The sequence below is a fragment of the Clupea harengus genome, chromosome 3, assembly GCF_900700415.2.
Source record: "Clupea harengus chromosome 3, Ch_v2.0.2, whole genome shotgun sequence".
Taxonomy (NCBI): Eukaryota; Metazoa; Chordata; class Actinopteri; order Clupeiformes; family Clupeidae; genus Clupea; species Clupea harengus.
Window position 1 is genome coordinate 9,122,713 of NC_045154.1, and position 19,262 is coordinate 9,141,974.

Consider the following 19,262-nt stretch of genomic DNA (forward strand, 5'->3'; position numbering starts at 1 on the left):
TCTGGGGACTGGGATGGCCATTCCAGGAGATTATACTTGTTCCTCTGCATAAATGCCTTGGTAGATTTGGAGCAATGTTTCGGGTCGTTGTCTTGCTGGAACACCCAACTCCCGTGTAACTTCAACTTTGTGACAGATTCTTGAACATTATTTTCAAGAATTAGCTGATATTGAGTTGAATCCATGCAACCCTCAACTTTAACAATACAAAAGAAATACATAATTAAGGCTTTATATATTGGTAGGTTATGATTATGAATACGAATGAAGAAAGTAGAAGTTTAACAACATTCTACTTTAGCACCTATACTATTAATATAATTATTGTTGTGTTCTGTACAATATAAATAAGTCTTGTTTTTTTCTAGGCCTGATTACTGCATTAAAGACCTACTATATGCTTATAGTGGGCAAAATAGAAGTAGTCAGCAGTTCTATGTACAGACGATACACAGCTTTATCTCCCCCTTAAGCGACCGGCAAATTCTAAATAGTCTCTTGGACTGCCTTGAGGAAATCAAGTGTTGGATGGCACAAAATTTCCTACAATTAAATGAAAATAACACATATTATTCGGCCCCCCTGACTCCATCAAACTGACCACCAGCAGGCTAGGCAATCTGTCTACTCTGGTCAAGCCCCAGGTCAAAAACCTTGGTGTGATATTCGATTTGGCCTTTAAATTTGACAAACAGGTCGATGCAGTAGTTAAAGCCAGCTTCTTCCAACGTCGCACCATTGCCAAAATCAAATATTTCCTGTCACCCAAAGATCTTGAGAAGGTCATCCATGCCTTCATATCCTCTCGACTAGACTACTGCCATTCCTTGTATACTCGTCCCTGTCCCGCCTACAACTAGTCCAAAATGCCGCTGCCAGGCTCCTGACCGGTACCCAGAAAAGAGACCATATTAGCCCTATCCTGACCTCTCTCCAGTGGCTTCCAGTGCGGTTCAGGGTTGATTTTAAGGTGCTCCTGTTTGTTTTTAAAGCCCTGAATGGGCAGGCCCCTTCCTATATTGCAGACCTCTTAACCCCTTATTCCACCACCAGGCCCCTCAGGTCGTATAACTTAGGGCTCCTGGCAGTCCCCCAATCAAAGCTTAAATCCTGGGGTCACCGCGCTTTTGCTGTTGCAGCCCCTAGACTGTGGAACAGCATCCCCCTATTGACTCCTTCAAGTCCAGGCTCAAAACCCACTTTTATTCTTGAGCATTTGGATCCTCCCGATCTAAGTTGATAATTTGTATATTTGCTTTCTGTGTATATAGATGCTTAGTTGAGTGCTTTGCTTCTGTTTTTCTATTTGATTTGATATTTGATTGTGATTTAATTGTACAGCACTTTGTTCAACGTGAGTTGTTTTTAAATGTGCTTTATAAATAAATTTGCCTTTGACTTTGAAATTTGACTATGTGAGATTGCGTTTATTCCAATGTTTTTGGAGTAGATATTCTGTCCTTTACCAGTTAAAATGCCGTCGTGCTTCGCTGTTAATTACACTAACGGTAATTCACTTGTGGTGTGCACTTCTTTCGGTAAATTGTTTTCTTTCAGTTGGCTTGATTTATAATTAGCTTGCCATCAGACGAATAACACGCTGCAAATGTTATACACTGGGCGTAAAAACGTAAATACTTTAATTACTTATAGTTCTGTCCTGCAAAATAAGACCTTACCAGCAAACCACGGATATACACATTTGTTGGTCTAATCCAGAACATAGTCATGGGACTATATATGGCCCAGCAGTAAACTGCTAATGAAGCCACGGAACCATTTTTAGCTACCAGTTGAGTTCCAGTCGGCAAGTACATTGCGTTACACCAGTACGTTAAGCATGACAACAGCATCAACATTGGACTGTGTCGTACTGATTTTTATTGGACTGGATATACTCATGTCAATGTACACATGGAGCTGACATGGTGAGACAACTTAGTGTTATTTTCCACCTAGTAAAGCAGACATTTTGATAATAACGCAAATATTAAACAATATGTCTTATGTTGTGAGCAAGTTTCCGAGCTAACATTTGCTAGCTAATAGTATACTGTAGTAGTGTTTGAGTACTCATGTTTCATTATCGTTGTCATTAAAGTATTTATTGCAGTAATTTGAGTTCGGGAACCTTATACGGTGTCCGAGGTGTGTGAGTAGTCGAGTTGAATGTCCTCTCTCTCTCTCAATTCAATTCAAATAAGCTTTATTGGCATGACCAGAACGTTGTACAGTATTGCCAAAGCATTTGGATTGGGTGTATAATATGTGGTTATATACACAATACATCAATGTATTTACAAGATACATCCGAAGGGGAAAGGGGGAATGATAATCATCATCGAGGAAGTAGTATATTAACAACAACAACAAACATGAACATACGTGCATTTAATTAATTTATGGGCTGTCCCTCCGTTTATGGCAGGAAATCACATATTGTGCAGCGAGGATGAGGCATTTCTCATTTTCTCCAATCAGGTATGAAAGCCTCTCCTCACTGCTCGCCAGCAGGAAATCGGGGATGACTTCGCCAATCTTTTTAAAATAGTTTTGCGTAATATCTTCATATTTTGTTCACTGTGTCAGGAAGTGTAGCGCTGTCTTTACTGTTCCTTGTTTGCAGTGGGGGCACAGTCTGTTTTCCTTGGGCAGCCAGGTTTGTATGTGCCTACCCACCACTATGGCCTGGCTGTGTTCACTGAGTCTGTACTTTCTCTCTCTCTCACTCCATGCACCATCTTTCTACTAAAGGAATGATTCCCCTGATACCAGCAGTGTTCTCTTCACTCGTGATGTTTATGACAAATTCTCTCTTGCACCCAATATTAAAGAACTATGGGGATTACTTCACCACAGGTACTTTTATTTTCTTTCATTATTGAAGCAATGTCTACTCTGTTATAGTACTAAATACTGTATAGTTACTGTATACTGTAAAGTACTAAATACTGTTTAGTTCATGGCTAACATCTACCGTTATGCGATGACGGAATGGATTGAGCAAGGTGCAAAACAAAATATTTTCTGTTATCTGTCAAGTCCCCAGGTCAAAGCAGAATCACAGGAAACGGTGGGAAAAAATCGAGAGCACTTGCCTCCTGATCCACCAAAGCCTGGTGTCGGTGAAGATACTCCAGGGGTTGACAGTGACCATGATTCAGATGAAAACCCTACTGAGATACAAGTCAAAGAAACCGCTCCCAAGGAAGCGTCAGGAGGAGGCTTGGGTGTGAAGGCTGTTGTCTCAAAGCTGACGTTCCCTGAGCCTAGGCTGCCCTATCCTTGTTTCAGCGCCATTAGCAAACAGGAGCATAACAAATATATGCACTGTTTACTGAACAGATCTCAAATTCCCCCACAGGTACCTGCCATAGTAGTCTCCTTCATCATACGCATTGTATGTGTACTTGTGCTAAAGTGTATTCATTCAACTCCTTTTTCACTCTTTAAATCCCCTGGGTAATCTTCTGCTATTTTCCTGGTTTCTGCCTCTGTTTGTCTGAAGTATGTAGTGCAGCGAATTAGGCAGGAGGTGACTGAGTTCATGAAATACCTGCAGGATGTCTCCAGAACCTGTGCGGAGGATTACAACTACATTTCCCAGGGTGCAGCTCAATATTGTGAGGTGGGATAGTCTTCCTGTACACGTTTCAGTGACTGTACACTGTTGTCTGAAATGAATCTCTCTCGTCATAGATCTATTTCTCGTTCATGTGAAAGTTAATGTTTTATTTGTCTCTGCCTGTCCTATGGTGAGGACGCGGTCAGGAAGCAGTGGGTCATTTCAAACACTTATCTCTTTCCCTCTCCTCTGGTACTTACTTCCTTCTCTTGCAGGAGTATCTGAAAGCCTTTTCTGACCACATAAGGACCTATCCCCAGCTTTATCTCCTTCAAGAAACTACCAGCCTTCTGGGGACTGTATATATGCCAAATCTGTCATTAAATTTGGAGAAACAACTTCTTGCAGTGGTATGGTATAAAGGCATTGCTATTGTGTAGACACCTATATTGCAGACAGTTATCCAGGCACTTGACTGATATAATTCTTTGGGGGGTTTTTTTCCTCAGGGAGACATTGATGTTGGGGCCCCGAGGATATTGACTAAAGATACTCAGCTCTCGGTTGATTATGACTGTGTGAACTCAGCAAACCCTCCATCTAAGAGAGCAAGTGAGGCACACAAGGTATAATGTACTTGAATGTCTGCAGTAAGTTATCTGCTTTGCGTACAGACATGTAATTGTACAGCATTTGTTGTTGTTACTTTTAGAAACCACTAGAGGGTGCAAAGAGTCTTTGCTTTATTTTAATGCTCTAGCTTGTCATGCATTTTGAATTGGAAATGGAATGTTTAAGCTAACTCCCAATAAAAAACAAAAGTGCAAACCCAAGTATGAAGTAGGCAAATTTAGAATAACTGCTTTAAAAAAAAAAAAAATCATAAATATGAGAAGGAGATGTGCATCAGTCCATTTTGTATGATACTCTACAAATTAAGTCATCTTTTACATACATTATATAACTTCAGGGGTCCACATACATGGTCAGCTGGAACGCATCCTGTCTGTTAGTTAAGGCAGTTTTGTTTAAAGTTCTTGCGCCCAGCACCTGTTAATGGTGGTCGTGTGTCTGATGAGCCCTTGTCGTATCTTTACCACAGGTCATCAGCAGCGATGATGCAGCAGAGAGGCTGAGCAGTAAGTACGAGCCCGACGTGTGTCTCACCAAAGAGGCCCTGCTGCAGATCCTGGACCAGGGCTCGGAGTTCAGTGAGGACTGGGAGCTGCCGGTGTGGGTCAAGGTGAACTCTCTGACAGGTAGACAACAGATGAAGATCATTCTGTCTTACAGCCTCATCTCACTCAGTGTTTGTGTGATGATCTACAAAAGAAGTCATCTTTTTTTATATGTGACTGTCTTCTGACATGATGGCATACTGTCGATTTCACCACAGGCCAGCAGTGCAGACAATCACATGGCCACATTATTGTTACAAATTACATTGGATGAATTTTCATTTACCTGAGACTTATGTAACATTTAAAAAAAAAAATGAAATTAATTGGGATTTTTTTAGGTGGGGGGGGGGGGGTTGTTTTTAAATTTTTCTTTCATTGATAGCACAGTGAAGTCATATATTTTCGTAGTTTAAGTAAGACATCAAGTGTCGGTGATTACATGGCTTTGTAGTCACTGGATTATGACGTAAATTAAATAGAATTAATTCATTTTAATTTTTTCCTCTGTAGAGTCCTATGTTATTATTTTGGGGTGCTACATGACAATTTGTACTGACCTAATGTGAAGTGATGAGGCACTGATGTGTCCTCTGTTGCAGGCAAAAAGACAGTGTATATAGACCCTCCTCTGCTGAAGAAGGAGTTAACTATGAGAGAGAAGAATCATCTCTTTCATGAGGAGAGCATGAAACTGGCATTTAACAAGAAGGACCCCAAACCCGTGTTCTTCCTCATGACAGGCCAACGCAGCCCAGAAAAGCAGCCTCAACCCAAGGTGGGACATTTTGTGTGCGTGTTTGTGTGTGCTTGTGTGTGTATGAGAGAGACAGACTTTCCATGCAGAGTCTTAAGGCCCTGGTATAGTTCCAAATGTTTTCCTTTGCACAACTTGGGAAGTGCATTTGGGTGCCTCAAAGTATACTAGTGTATACTAGATGCCTCAGTCACTCAAGCTCAATCACTTAATCAGGTGCCTCAAAGTATACTAGTGTATACTAGATGCCTCAGTCACTCAAGCTCAATCACTTAATCACAGTGCTGGAAATCAGATAATATCTCTACATTGTGTCAATGTACAGAAAGCAATGGTGTTGATTTGAGTTTTTCTAAAGGCCTATAGTTTTATATATAGTTACTAAATTACCATTACTTCTCTACCTAAATAGCACTACCTACCTACCTACATGAAATTCCATTGCTGGGAAGGTAATATAGGTGTGATATAGACGCGTGAAAAAAGCGAATGTCTCAATTTAGTTCAGTCTCCCAGCTTATTTGTTTGTTTGTACTCCAGGAGGGCCAGCTGAGGAGGCCCGTGGCAACAGGGAGCCCAGGCCTGGATTTTGAAGTGGATTTCACCGAGCTGGAGTCTTTCGGAGAGTCTCTTCCGATCAAGAAAAAGACCAGCCAGGGCGCTGCACAGAAAGCGGAGCTCCTCGGGAAACCCAGTGTGGCCAAAATGGCTCCCGAAGTCCCAGAGCCTCCAAACGCACCTCAGGCACTCAACACCAACACAGTGAGTTCAAAGGGAGAGGGCCCAGCTAAAGAAGATGCACTTGAATCTGGCTCTAACAGCCACGAGGAGGACGGGGACTCGTCGTGGACAGACATCGAGGACGACTCCGCGGAGGAGGACGGGGACGCCAGCACAGAGCAGGGACCGGTCCATGCGAGCGTAACAGGACAGGAAAAGGAAAGCGAGGAGTTCGCCACCCCAGCCAAACGAACCCGCACCGCCTCAGAGGCCTCCGCAGACTCAGACGAATCCATACTCTACATCGCCGATATGTCTTCCCCTCAACCACACAGTGCAGCAGACAAGAAACTCACCCACCCTCCGCCCAATAAAGTCACCCAACCTGCCCACACGGCCCCCCAGCCAAGCACCCCCCTCTCACTCCAAGCCCGGGCAGGGAACAGGAGAGCGGGCAAGATGCCCCGGCTGGAGGGGGGGTGTGACCAGCTTGGGCAGATCCTCCGCATGCAGAGCGCCATGCTCAAACACAGCCCGAGCTCCAGGACCCAGGAAACGCCCAGGCCTGCGGAGTCCAGGCCAGCTGCAGGCCTAACAGAGCCCTCCTGCCACAGCCTGGTGAAGTCCTCCGTCACCTCCTTCCTGGAGGGCAAGGAAAGAGAGGATGGTGTTACCAACACTGGCCCTACACTCACTCTGCATCTCAACACCCAGCAGAAATGTAAGTACCTGCACTTCCATGCTTTGACCAGCAGGAGGCAGATATGCCTAGGCGTAGAGAATATTCCAATCTTTTTTTTTTTCTTGTTTCAATTTAATGAATTCAGTCCTTTTAAATTCAGTGTCTTTTATCATTATGCAGCTGTCCTTAGGCTATATTGTAATTGTAATCATATCATCTGTGTTGCACAAATGTTGCAGAATCCTGTTCAGTCCCATTTGCATGAGTGTATCCATTGTAGCAAATTACCATTACTATGATAGACCATGGTGTGAGTTTGCCTTTTACTTTTCCAATGAAAACATTACATTGTAGCATGCCTAATTTATAGTATTAGTCAGGTGCTTGCAGGAAGGTGTTGTATTCCTATGTGTGCTCTGTATACATCTAGGTTTAATGTGTGTAGGAGGGTGGCGGTGTAACTTGCAGGCCACCGTACTGATAGAACTGGCTGACAGCAGGGGTAGCTCTGATGGGCATTTCTGATGCAGGGCATTTCTTTTAGGAGACGGAAAGTACACACACATTCACACATACTCACTGAAATTAATATGTGTGTGTTGCATTTTGTACTGGTGTGTGTGTGTGCATGTGTGCGTGTGTGTGTGTGTGTGTGTGTGTGTGTGTGTGTGTGTGTGTGTGTGTGTGTGTGTGTGTGTGTGTGTGTGTGTGTGTGTGTGTGTGTGTGTGTGTGTGTGTGTGTGTGTGTGTGTGTGCATGCATGCAGGTCTGCTTCGTGAGGATCTACAGAGTACTGTAGAGGATGAGGTGGACTTTGAGGCTCCACAGGAGGGGAACCTGCTCTATAAGCTGTACAGCCTCCACGACCTGCTGCTGTTGGTCCGATCCTCCATCTCGCTGTCCCACGCCAGGACCAGCCCCTCGGGCTCCTTCTGTGTAAGACCAAAGCCTGTTGTACACCACATGCATAGAGAAAGACTCTACAGGAGTCACCATAGGGTTACATGTTTCCATCTAGCCTGTCCCTGGGTCAGAGGCAGAATAAGGATTGGAACGGTCACTTTTGTGGCAGCGACATTACATTTTCCAGAATGATTGTCCCCACAAATCCACAAAAAGTGAAACATTCTCTGGTAATGAAATTTGTTCATGGCTGAATGGAATGTGTTCTACATTGCTTCACATGCAATATGATTGATATGTCTTGTATTCCTTGCTCCATAATTTTGCATCATCCATGAGTAGTGATGGAAATAATTTCCAAACCCTGTTAATGACTTAAGAATATAATAATCAAGTGCCTTGTATTATTAATTATCTTATATGAATCATGTACTTATGTAAGCAGGAACATGGCTTTTCTGTGTTTCTGCGTGTGTGTAACTTAGATTTTTAGGTGCCACTTAGTCTGCATTTCTACAAGAGCATGTAAACTTCTGTCTATATAAACCTTGTGCGATTGTTTATCAGGGCTTCCCTTTCAAGTGAGCCCTGATAAACACATCGCACAAGGTTTATATAGACAGAAGTTTAGCGTTCAGCAGGGATGACCACGTGGTGGATCTCTGACGTCCGAGGGAAGGATGGAAGTTTTGCACAAGGTCGGAAGAAGCTTATCACCTCTGGTCTAAACATGCTCTTGTACAAATGCAGACTAAGTGGCACCTAATAATCTAAGTTACACACTTTATTATATTCTTAAGTCATTAACAGTGTTTGGAAATTATCTCCATCAAGTAGTACCCCATGTGTCCATTATTTCCCATAGGTATATGTAGATTGTGTCTGTGGCCCTACAAGGCCACAAGGGAGTATTCTAAGGTTAAGGTTTAGTGACAAGTCAGTAAGTGGTAAACCTCCTAAAACAAGAGCCCTATGGCTTTGTTGTGCTAGGAGAAGAGAGCCATCGGGCTCTTCTATTAGGAGGTTTACTTACTCTGAGTTGACTAAACCAGGAATACCGGCCAGGAGGGTGTTGTGTGTAAATAGGTCCTTTCATATCCTTCAGTTTGACCCAGATCCTGTTATGGGGCCGCTGTGTGTTTAAGCAGGGATCACTCTCTCTGTGTTCTACCTAAACACAGGACCACTACAGCATCTCCGTCAAAGAGATTATGGGATGTGATTGTGTGATGTCATCATCTGACTGTGTGGTTTTCATCAGGCAGTCAAACTGCTTTTCTGATATGCTGTGTCTGTGTGTGTGTGTGTGTGTGTGTGTGTGTCTGTCTGTCTGTCTGTGTGTGTGGACCTGCTATGGTGTGTGTATAATGATCATTATTATCTGTACTGTGTGTCTGGACAGGTTGTGCCCATATGTGTTTTGCCCAAGCTGGAGTATCAGCTGAGTTACGGGGCGGAGTGTGTGACCAGCAGCGAGGCCTGCCGACTGTGGGCCGACACTCTCCTCAACCCCAGCACTGTGTCATACATAGGTAAGCAGTCTCTCTCTCTCTCTCTGTCCCTCTCTCTCTGTCCCTCTCTCTCTCTCTCTCTCTCTCTCTCTCTCTCTCTCCTCAACCCCAGCACTGTGTCATACATAGGTAAGCAGTCTCTCTCTGTCCCTCTCTCTCTCTCTCTCTCTATCTCTCTCTCTCTCCTCAACCCCAGCACTGTGTCATACATAGGTCTCTCTCTCTCTCACACTCCTTCTCTCTCGCTCTCACTCTCTCTCTCTCTTTCTCTCTCTCTCGCTCGCTCTCTCTCTCTCACACACCCGCATGCACACAGACACACAAACACAGTCTCACACACTGACCCAGAGTCAGATTTGTGTCCCATTCACTGTGACCCGTTGTTGACGTCATCCATCAGCTGCTGGCTCTCTCAGCAGTGCTGACGCCTGTGTAGATGCGCCTCAGCAGAAGCCTAGACACATAATTAGAGGCAGACGACATGAGCACGGCATAAAGAGGGGTTTGACCTTCCCTAGTCATCATACCAGTTTTTTTTAAAAATATTTTTCACTGTTTCCATATATAGGCATCTTGATCTGGCGGTCAGTTTGCGTTCTTGCTGTTGATAAAGGCATTCCAACAGGCCTTCTATTAGTGCTCTCAGTTCAGAAGCAGAGGGTGGAGGGAGTCTCCTTTTCCTCCTCTCACTCCCTCACACACACACACACACACACACACTCCACCTCCCACAACCCGAGGAATATCTCACTCATGACTCACTGGCCTGAGCTGGTGTTTGTCTCTGGAATTGTCATGGCAACGAGCAGGCATGAACGCTTTTGTTTAGCGTTTAGCGTTTCCCTGAAAACAGAGACTGCATCTTTAGGAGCTGCTCAGTGAAAATAAGTCTTTCTCCCTGTGTATTTATCAGAGTTTTCTAGCGCAGTGATTTATGTCGACAGATCTCCAGTAGGAGAGAGAGAACCCCTCCCTTTGTTTTATGAGTACACCAGGCCCAACCCAGTTGCACAACGCCTCAGCAGATATGATAGCTGGCTGCGAGGATGTCTGCTGATAGGGACACCAGGACCTGTGTTCCTGCTGCTCTGGGATCAGTTTGCACGCTCCTCACAGAGATATCCCCCCCCCCCTATCAGACTCATGCGGGAGTGGTTCTGGCCCGTGTTCTCCGGCGGGGACTTTGCACCAGGTGAGGGTGTAGCACACAATGTTCTGCGAATGCTTCTCATGCTTGAGTCGATTACTGAAAGAATTCCGTCCTTGCCTGCTCTTGTCGTTTCTCAGACGATGTGTGGATTTTGTGATGGAATCCGTCTCTTTTTCTTGGTGCCGTGCCCACCAGGCCCTGCCCACATCTCGGCCTGTTTGGCAGGAACCGGTGTTCTCTGTGCCCCACTGCATGTTTTGGCATCAGTCGACATGGCCTGGTTGGCTTCTTTTGTTCTTCTGAAAGCCTCCATGTTGTGCCTTTTGTCTGAAGGGGTTGACTTGTGGCAGGCTAATCTCAAACGCCAGACTTGTACTCTTGACACTATGTCTGGTCCACATTGTGTGCTACCCTGGCAGACTTTAGACAGAAGCTCGAGCTGCCAGATGTAACAGAGAGGGCCTTGTTGATTGACAAACAAAGCTACAAATCATGGACAGCTTCCTGTGTGTGACAAGAAAATCTGAAATGCTACGGCCACAGAATATAATAACAAGTCTCACCTGACATTCTGGCAGCCCAGAGGAATTACTCAGCAAGTTGAGCACGTTCCACCTGTTAAGTCTGTCAAAGTCATGACTCCTTTCAGGAAAGAAAACTTTGAATACCTTAATGGATAAGATGCATATTCTAAGATGGAAAAGTGATTGTGTTCCTCTCTGTTCCCTATTCTGGTGGTGTGTTTGTTAAGAGCTCAGTGAGGTGAAAGTCATCTTTTTACTCAAGTGATTTTTAGAGTAATAGAATAGAGTAGTTACCCTCTGCAACTGTGCCCAACCTAATGGCAGCCAATGAGAGCAGACACTGACCGTATCCTCCATATCCTGGCTCCCTGTGGGCGGGCGACTGGGCCGAGACCATGGCCTGGTTCTGTAGATAGGCATGCGGCCAGAGCGCAGTGTCTCCACTGGAGGGGCCCGGCAGCTGCAGTGTGTTCCAGGAAACACGTAGACTTCCCTCCCTCCCTCTATTTTAGCCCTCATCATTCCACTGCACTGAGTAACAGCCTCCTGTGCCTGTTGTTGTTAGCACTGGGCTGCCTCTCAGGGCATCTCCCACCCAAAATAGTTTTTAATATAAGCTGCATGCAATGTTACAATACATGCAGGGTACATGTGTAGTAAAACGTTAGCATATTTAGCGTCATCTATCCCTGTTACTCTGGTTGTCATGAGAATTGATCCGTCTTAGGACCTTAGGTTTGCTCCCACAGACCTACCAGACCTACAGAATTAGGACTACACTTACAGTGTGTTCCTGATTCTTAAAAGCAGCATATCATGTAGAAAGGCCAATACATGATGCACTATCAACAGTTTGTACATGTGACACCTCTGAGTCTCTGGAACAGTGAGGTAGTTAAGAAGCCCAGGATATGCCCTCTGGTGTGAGGCAAAGCTGCTGGGCGGGGCATGGTGATGAGTGATCAAGATGATGAAGATGATGAAAGTACAGCTGCGTCATGTCAGCCCGATGATGCGATCACAGGCACAGTGCAGGCAGTGACAGGCCCAGAGCGGTGGTGGTTGGCTCATCAGATTATGGTGTGGCTAGTGGGGGGGGTGGTGGTGGAGGAGGGGTTGTTTGAGGAAGGCCTCAGCTCTGTTCCATAGGGTCTGCCCATACATGTTTTACTGTTTCATGCCTAGGGAATGCTTGAATAACTCGGGACAACATTTTTATCATTATTATTTTTCATTTTTTTACAAGTATTTCTGAGGGAGTACATTCAGAAAAGAGCATGCAGGGACAGACTTAATCTCCCATAATTACTGTTTATGTTAATCTCTCCTCTCTGTCCCTCCCTCTCTCCCTCTCTCCTTGTCTCTCCTGTGTGTTTGTCTAGCCCGTATCAATGCCCACACATCGAAACTGGTGGAGCTGCAGGATTTGCCGCCTGATTGGATGCAGAGTATTTCCTGTGACTTCCAGTGAGTGTCCCTTGAGCTGGATGTCCTCCCATGACCTCGCTAATGTGCTAGTCCCGCTTGTGTTTGTTATTCACATAACACATGACAACAGCCAGCCATACACTCCCTGCCCAAACCAACACCAGAGTTATCTGGTGTCCCATTGTCTGCATATGACTTCACTTATCAATTGCCGTGGTTAAGTCATCCTGAAATGGCTGGTTAATTCATCTTTTTCTAGTAATTAAAGGTAGGGTCCGTGATTCTAATCCAATTTTTATCAGATTCCGTGAATTGCTCTTCATGCTCCTCTACATTTACATTTACATTTAGTCATTTAGCAGACGCTTTTGTCCAAAGCGACGTACAAGGGAGCATGGTGTAACAATAAATACTACTTTACATGAGAATTAGAAAAACAACGACCTAGAAAAAAGGAAAAAAAAAGTGCAGGAATGTAACTGCTGAAGTGCAAGTTAAGCGCTAGTCAGGTGCCAGTTAGGAGGGGAGGAGCTCTCTGAAGAGTTGGGTCTTCAAAAGCTTCTTGAAGGTAGAGAGGGACGCCCCTGCTCTGGTAGTACTAGGCAGTTCGTTCCACCAACGTGGAACTACAAATGAAAATAGTCTGGATTGCCGTGCTTGCACGGACGGCAGTGCCAAACGACGCTCACTAGACGAGCGCAGCGTCTTGGGTGTAACATTTGCCCTTACAAGAGCATTTAGGTAGGTGGGAGCAGAACCAGTAAGCACTCTGTAGGCAAGCATAAGTGACTTGAACTTAATGCGAGCAGCTACTGGCAGCCAGTGGAGCTCAATGAGTAGCGGGGTGACGTGTGCCCTTTTCGGTTGGTTGAACACCAGACGCGCCGCCGCGTTCTGGATCATCTGTAGTGGTTTCACCACGCAAGCTGTCTGTTCTGTGTGTGCGCTCTAAAAAGACTTTGTAAATGGGAAACAAACAATGTAGCTACCAGAGCTATACACTATTCCAGCCAATCAATACATTGCTTCAGGAGCATGCAAGAGAGAGGTGTGATTTGATTGGCTATCGAGCTCAAATATCAACAACCTCTCGCCAGAATCACGGCCTTTATCTTTAATAGGGATGTAATTTGAGGTAATATTTGCAAGGCTTTCTGCTCTGAAAGTATTAATAGCATTGATGTTCTGACGTTGATATGTGTTTGTGTGTGATCTATATCAGCCCCGCCCGATCCCTCAACATCCTCCACCATGTCCTGAAAAAGGTCACTGGGTGAGTTTCTTCTTTTCTCTCTTTTTTCTTTTCTTTTTTCTCCACAGAAGCATACTGCTGACACTAGTTTCAGAGCACTACTGGCACATGTTTGAGATGTTGTAACTGACATACGTCTTGGGGAATTCCTGAGTGACCTTTCTATCTCGTTGCCTGGAGACAAGCTTCGTTGACTGGAGTGCATGACAACCTTTGTGTCGCTCACCTGCTGTAGGCTGGGTGTGACTTATCTCCCCCCCCCCCCCCCCTTCTCTGGGTGTGAGTACATGTGTGTTGTGGGTGGGGGTGTCTGGAATCAGTGGGGAAAAAAAGACAAGCTCTCCATGCCAGAACAGGCATCCAGGCAGTGGTTGTGTCAAAGATGCCGCTTTCACAATCGCCTGCTGCCCTTGCGCTCAGAATGCGTCACCCATCTGTCACCCCTCTTTCACAAGACTGCGCTGCATGACATTCCTCTCTCTCTCATGAACAAGCAGCCACTCCAGCAGCAGCAGCAGCATTAGAAACCTTATGCAACTGCATGGAGAGAGAACAGTCTATTACATGTCAATGCTGATATATCCCTTCCTGCACTGAAGAACCCCACACAGTGTGTGTGTGTGTGTGTGTGTGTGTGTGTGTGTGTGTGTGTGTGTGTGTGTGTGTGTCAGTCCAAAACCTCGTCCTACAAGCAGCGTACAACATCACATCTGTGGGATGGGAAAACTCCTTACATTACTGTTAGCTGGGTTGTTAAAAAGTGAACCAAACCACTGTACAGTCAAAACACGTCAGCGTGTACAGCCCTTGAGGTTTTGAATTCATCACCTGGGGGACGCTTCTTGCTCTTCCGGTTCATTAGGTTCCATTTGCTTCTTCAGTTCTTTAATGTGTTTATCCTCTTCACATGTGACTCTGTATCATAGAGCATGGACTTGGGGGAAGTTGGCTTGGTTGAAACGCTTTCCACCAATAGGTGACTCAAGATCGTGTGTCATTGCAAATACCATCACCACTATGATGAACTTCAAAACAGCTTATTAAGCTTATATTAACCCTGATGTTATTTGCAATAACTGAATACCTCTTGTGTTCTATAGTGCAAATGCAAGTAGTGTCTTGAGTACAAGTGTCTAAATACAATGAAGCGATACAATGTAACATTGTAACACAGTGGATGATGGATTTGACTTCAATTGAATATTTATGTGGAATTTCCCTGTTACCACCACTGTAGACTGCCAGAGGGGAGATACCTGATGAGCCACAAATCCCGCATGCCCTATTTCACCATACTGAAGGCCTGTGACAAGATGGCTGCCGGACGCCACACCTACGACCTGCAGTCATCCTACGGCCAGCCTCCCCCCGCCAGGACCCATGACGCTGTCCCCTGGGTCCCCGTGGACCCCAACCACCTGCTGCCCTTCCACAAGCAGCACCGTAGGGTGCCGTGCACGTTCCCCCCGCAAAACCCCACGAAGCCACAGCAGGTACGACGCCCTGGCCACTCACCCATTTCTACAAACACACACACACTCACACACACTCACACACACACACAGGTCCCAAACCGAAGACAATATATAGCAAAAACAACCTTAAATTCAGACTCTAAGCTGAAGCTGAGCCTGATGTAATGTCTTTGACATGGATCTACAGGCTTAACAAGGAGTCCTTACCTATTTTAGAACATTTGACTGCCGGTCTGAAATCCTGTTTGCAAACTAAACCAGTTGCATTCATCTTTGGCATTTCTCAACACGTGAGCCCATAAATTCTCAGTAGCACAGCATTTCATATTTAAAACAAACCCAGTGTGACATCATCAAGTGTTTGTTAGGTTGCCAGCCATTAAGGAATGTCGAAACAGAGTTGCCTGTCTAAAGGTTAGAATGTGTGAGACACACCTTTTCCACGTACACACACTGTCACTCACCTGTAACCTAAGCATTCAACTCACTCCCCATACACCCACACATACACACTTGTGTGCTCTTACTCCCCAATTTTCGTTCTTCCCATACCTACACACACACACACACACACACATATTTACACACACACACACACATATTCACACACGTATTTACACACACAGGGAGCCTCCCTGTTCTGATTACAGCCTTTCCTCATCAAAGCCGTCCAGCACTAACAGAGTGAACCCAATGAGAAGAAGTGGAGCAGGAGCCCACCTGCTGCTGTTGGGTTTCACTCCGGCTGTGTGAGGACCAGCAGCACAATGAGGGTTAGTCAGGGGCAAACGTAGTAGTCTTTACTCATGAGTCGTCAGCGGCAACTCAGTGTTTTTTTTTGTGTGTGTGACCGGGGGGATGACGTGAAAGGATTAGAGGTTATTTCTCTCCATACTTCCTCTGTTATTGTAGGATTGATTTGTCATCTCCATTTTAATGCTCATCAGACAGTTGCATTGAAAACTCTTAACTGCATGACGTGTTGTTCATGTTATCACCCCAGGGCCTTCTGGCAACTAAACCTATGACCTCACCACTGGTGTGCCATGTGAACCACATGGGCTTATTTGTAGCCACACTTTCCCCTTGTAGATTTAACATCTCATATTTTCACTTATTTGGGTAAGTGGTTTAAAAGCCTTTGCCTAGGTAGGTGAGGTAAGCTGTGTTTGAACAGTGTCTGTGGTGAAGTTTCAGGTATGCAGAGAGTGTGGGCTGAGGACTGAGGACTGAGGCACTCACTGTGTGATAGCCACTGCCCCTGAGTGAAGTCCATGGGTGTGTGCAGGCAGGAATCCAGAACATTTTTCACGTCACTTGACAGTCTGAGACACTTTCAGGGTCTCTGCTGCAGCTTGCCTTCAGGACAGCTGACAAACAACACACCCAACCCTCCATTGTTCTGCAGCTCGACTGTTTTTTAGCTGTCGCTGGTGGCGGGTCAGCCACCCACTAGCCCCCCCCCCCCCCCCCCCCCCCCCACACACACACACATACATACTTACTTACTTAATCGCATCTTCGGTGACACACTAACTCACTAATTAATTCACTTCACTCACTAATGTGCTCACACACCTACACCTCTACAGAGTTCTACATGTTTAATGGGGACTCTCTTAAAGCTTAGAACCGCCTAGCAACAATCCCGTTAAGCAGCTGTCTGTTGATCGGATCTGACACAGCACCTGGGAATCAGCTGCTCTCCGCACTGCTCCCCTCACTGTTCCCCTCACTGTTCCCCTCACTGTTCCCCTCACTGCCATCTCCTTTGAGTTCTCACAATACTGACAGGGAAGTCATGCATGGCTTCACGCAGCCAGAAAGGGTTCTATTCTTGAAGAGATGTACTGAATGTTCCCTCACAAGACTGATACACAGAGCAGGAACATCTGAAAGCCTTGCTGTCTAATAGGCATGTACTTTCAGTGAGACAAAAATGTTTTGTGGATGAACTCCGATTCTACTCAGCAGGCTCTGGATGGAACACCTTGGGACATCTTACACACAAACCTGTTTTGAGATTTCAGTAGAAACTTGGAACAGTCAAGCAGAACATTAATAATCTTTTCTCCCAAAACGTGTTTGCTCCAGGTTATCGCGGTTGGTGTGGTCTTGCAGAAGCAGTGCAGGCCTCGTCATCATAAATGACTCCATACTCCATACTCAGCCACCCACCATCGTGCTGTTTTTGTGTTGTTACTCTTTAGGGGCCGGCTGACCACAGGCAACCCTCCCAAAAGCTATCCAAGGCCCAGAAGAAAAATAAGAACAAAAAGGCGAAAAAGCAGCTCAAGCAGCAGCAGCAGCAGAAGAAGAAGATGTGAATAAAGATGGTCAACGGGAGGATGTCCGAGTCACTGTCTACTCCACTATCTCATCCCTTGCACTTAAAATAGGCACTTGTAATATACTGTATAAACAGATGCATTGAGTACAAAAAAGTATATTTTTAATTTATATATTTGGAGAAAAAAAACAGGCTACATGTATTGTATTTTGATACAGATGTCAGTAATAATAAAGTATGTTTTCATCTCACCACTAAGCTCAGTAAAATTGGATTTGATTTGCTGTGTGATTAGCAATCTGGACCCAAATGACTCCTCTTTTCTTCAAACTGATGAGGGACCACAAACAAAAAAAGATAGCCTGTGAAATCCCCTCAGTGTGCAGACATGCTACCACCAGTCTCTGCCTCAAATCTGCGGGATCAGAGAAGATTCTAGCATTGATTGATTACATTAGGGTCCCTCCTGAGACAATCATGAATCATCCTGGAATTTGAGTAAATCAAATCTGTTAGCTGTTTAAAAAAAGGGTGGACCAAATACTTACAGAGCTACTAACTATTCCCATACTTCATGAACATTTCTATGTTGATGGGAGGATTTTAGAGAAAAGACCCCAGAGTGACTATATGGACATATAAAACCTTAACCTCAGACTGAACTAAGTGCAGCTAAAACAATGCATCACCCAGATAAAAAGTCAGTGTTCAAATTCTACTTGTGTCTAGTGTCCAAGCAGGCAGCAGATCTAACATAAAAACGAGACTATGACATCATTTTGAACCCATCACAGTAATAGCTTAACCACCCTTTGATTTAGAATTAAACCAAGATAAGACCAGTTAAAGCTCCTCGGAGGACCTTAAAGTCCTTCATGGAAAGTAAGGGGTCAGAAGATTAGAAATGTAGGCTGGAGCCAGTCCATTCACAGACTTAAAATAAAGTATGATCTTAAAATCAACCTCAAATCTAGCTAAAACTGGTGTAATGTGGTCAAACTTCTTGGTTTTAGTTAAAAGTCTAGCTGCTACATTTCTTACCACTTGTAACTTATGAAGTGATGCTTGGCGTATCCCTGAGTATAGTGCACAGCAGTAGTCCAGTCTGTAAGATATAAAAGCAAGGACCACCTTCTCACAATCTTTTTGGGATTCACCTTCACAATTGTTTTCAGCTGGTAAAATGAAGCACTAACTGAACTTAACTTCCTATTACATTTTAAATTGGAGTCAAAAAACACCCCAAGATTCTTTACTACAGGCTTAGGGTACGGTGGACCAAGCACACTACTGATGTCAGAGGAACCTAAAATAATAACTTCCGTTTTATTAAGTGTGAAAAAGCTCACTTGATTACACACCAGAGTTAAATGTCAAGGCAGTCAAAAAGGTTGTAAATGGTTTTGACCAGAATTAAGAGGGAGATATATGTGTGTATCATCAGCGTAGCAGTGACAGGAGATCCCATGTTTCTGAATATCTGGCCGAAAGGCAATACATAAAGACTAAGTTCGATTTCAGACCCAAAGTAAGAACAGAATGCCAAGTATTGAACCTTGTGGGACTCCACATGAGAGGGGTGCAACATATGAAAATATGACATCCCTATTGACCATAAATGTCCTGTTTGATAAATAAGGTCCACCATTGCCTTCTGTGTTGTGTTAGAGTATAAGACAGTCTGCCTTCTGTGTTGTGTTAGAGTATAAGACCCTCTGTGTGTTCTCTGGCACTCCTGGGGTCATGCGGTGTATGATGCACGAGAGTTGCACTAATAAAGCAATATTTCCTGGGGTCGTGTGGTGTATGGAGCACGGGGCTTGCCTT

The 19,262-nt window shown here is 44.7% G+C and overlaps 1 protein-coding gene across 1 annotated transcript; it reads left to right on the forward strand.

The window, feature by feature from the left end:
• Positions 1–1,813: 1,813 nt before the first annotated feature.
• ice2 (interactor of little elongator complex ELL subunit 2) lies at positions 1,814–18,332 on the forward strand. Its single transcript, XM_031562077.2, has 15 exons — positions 1,814–1,928; positions 2,755–2,859; positions 3,043–3,364; positions 3,509–3,628; positions 3,841–3,975; positions 4,075–4,191; positions 4,668–4,824; positions 5,346–5,521; positions 6,041–6,941; positions 7,669–7,838; positions 9,208–9,337; positions 12,373–12,457; positions 13,641–13,691; positions 14,908–15,163; positions 17,356–18,332. Exons 1-15 carry the CDS (start codon positions 1,915–1,917, stop codon positions 17,470–17,472), a joined length of 2,856 nt encoding a protein of 951 aa, XP_031417937.1. The 5' UTR covers positions 1,814–1,914; the 3' UTR covers positions 17,473–18,332.
• The last annotated feature ends 930 nt before the right edge of the window (positions 18,333–19,262 follow it).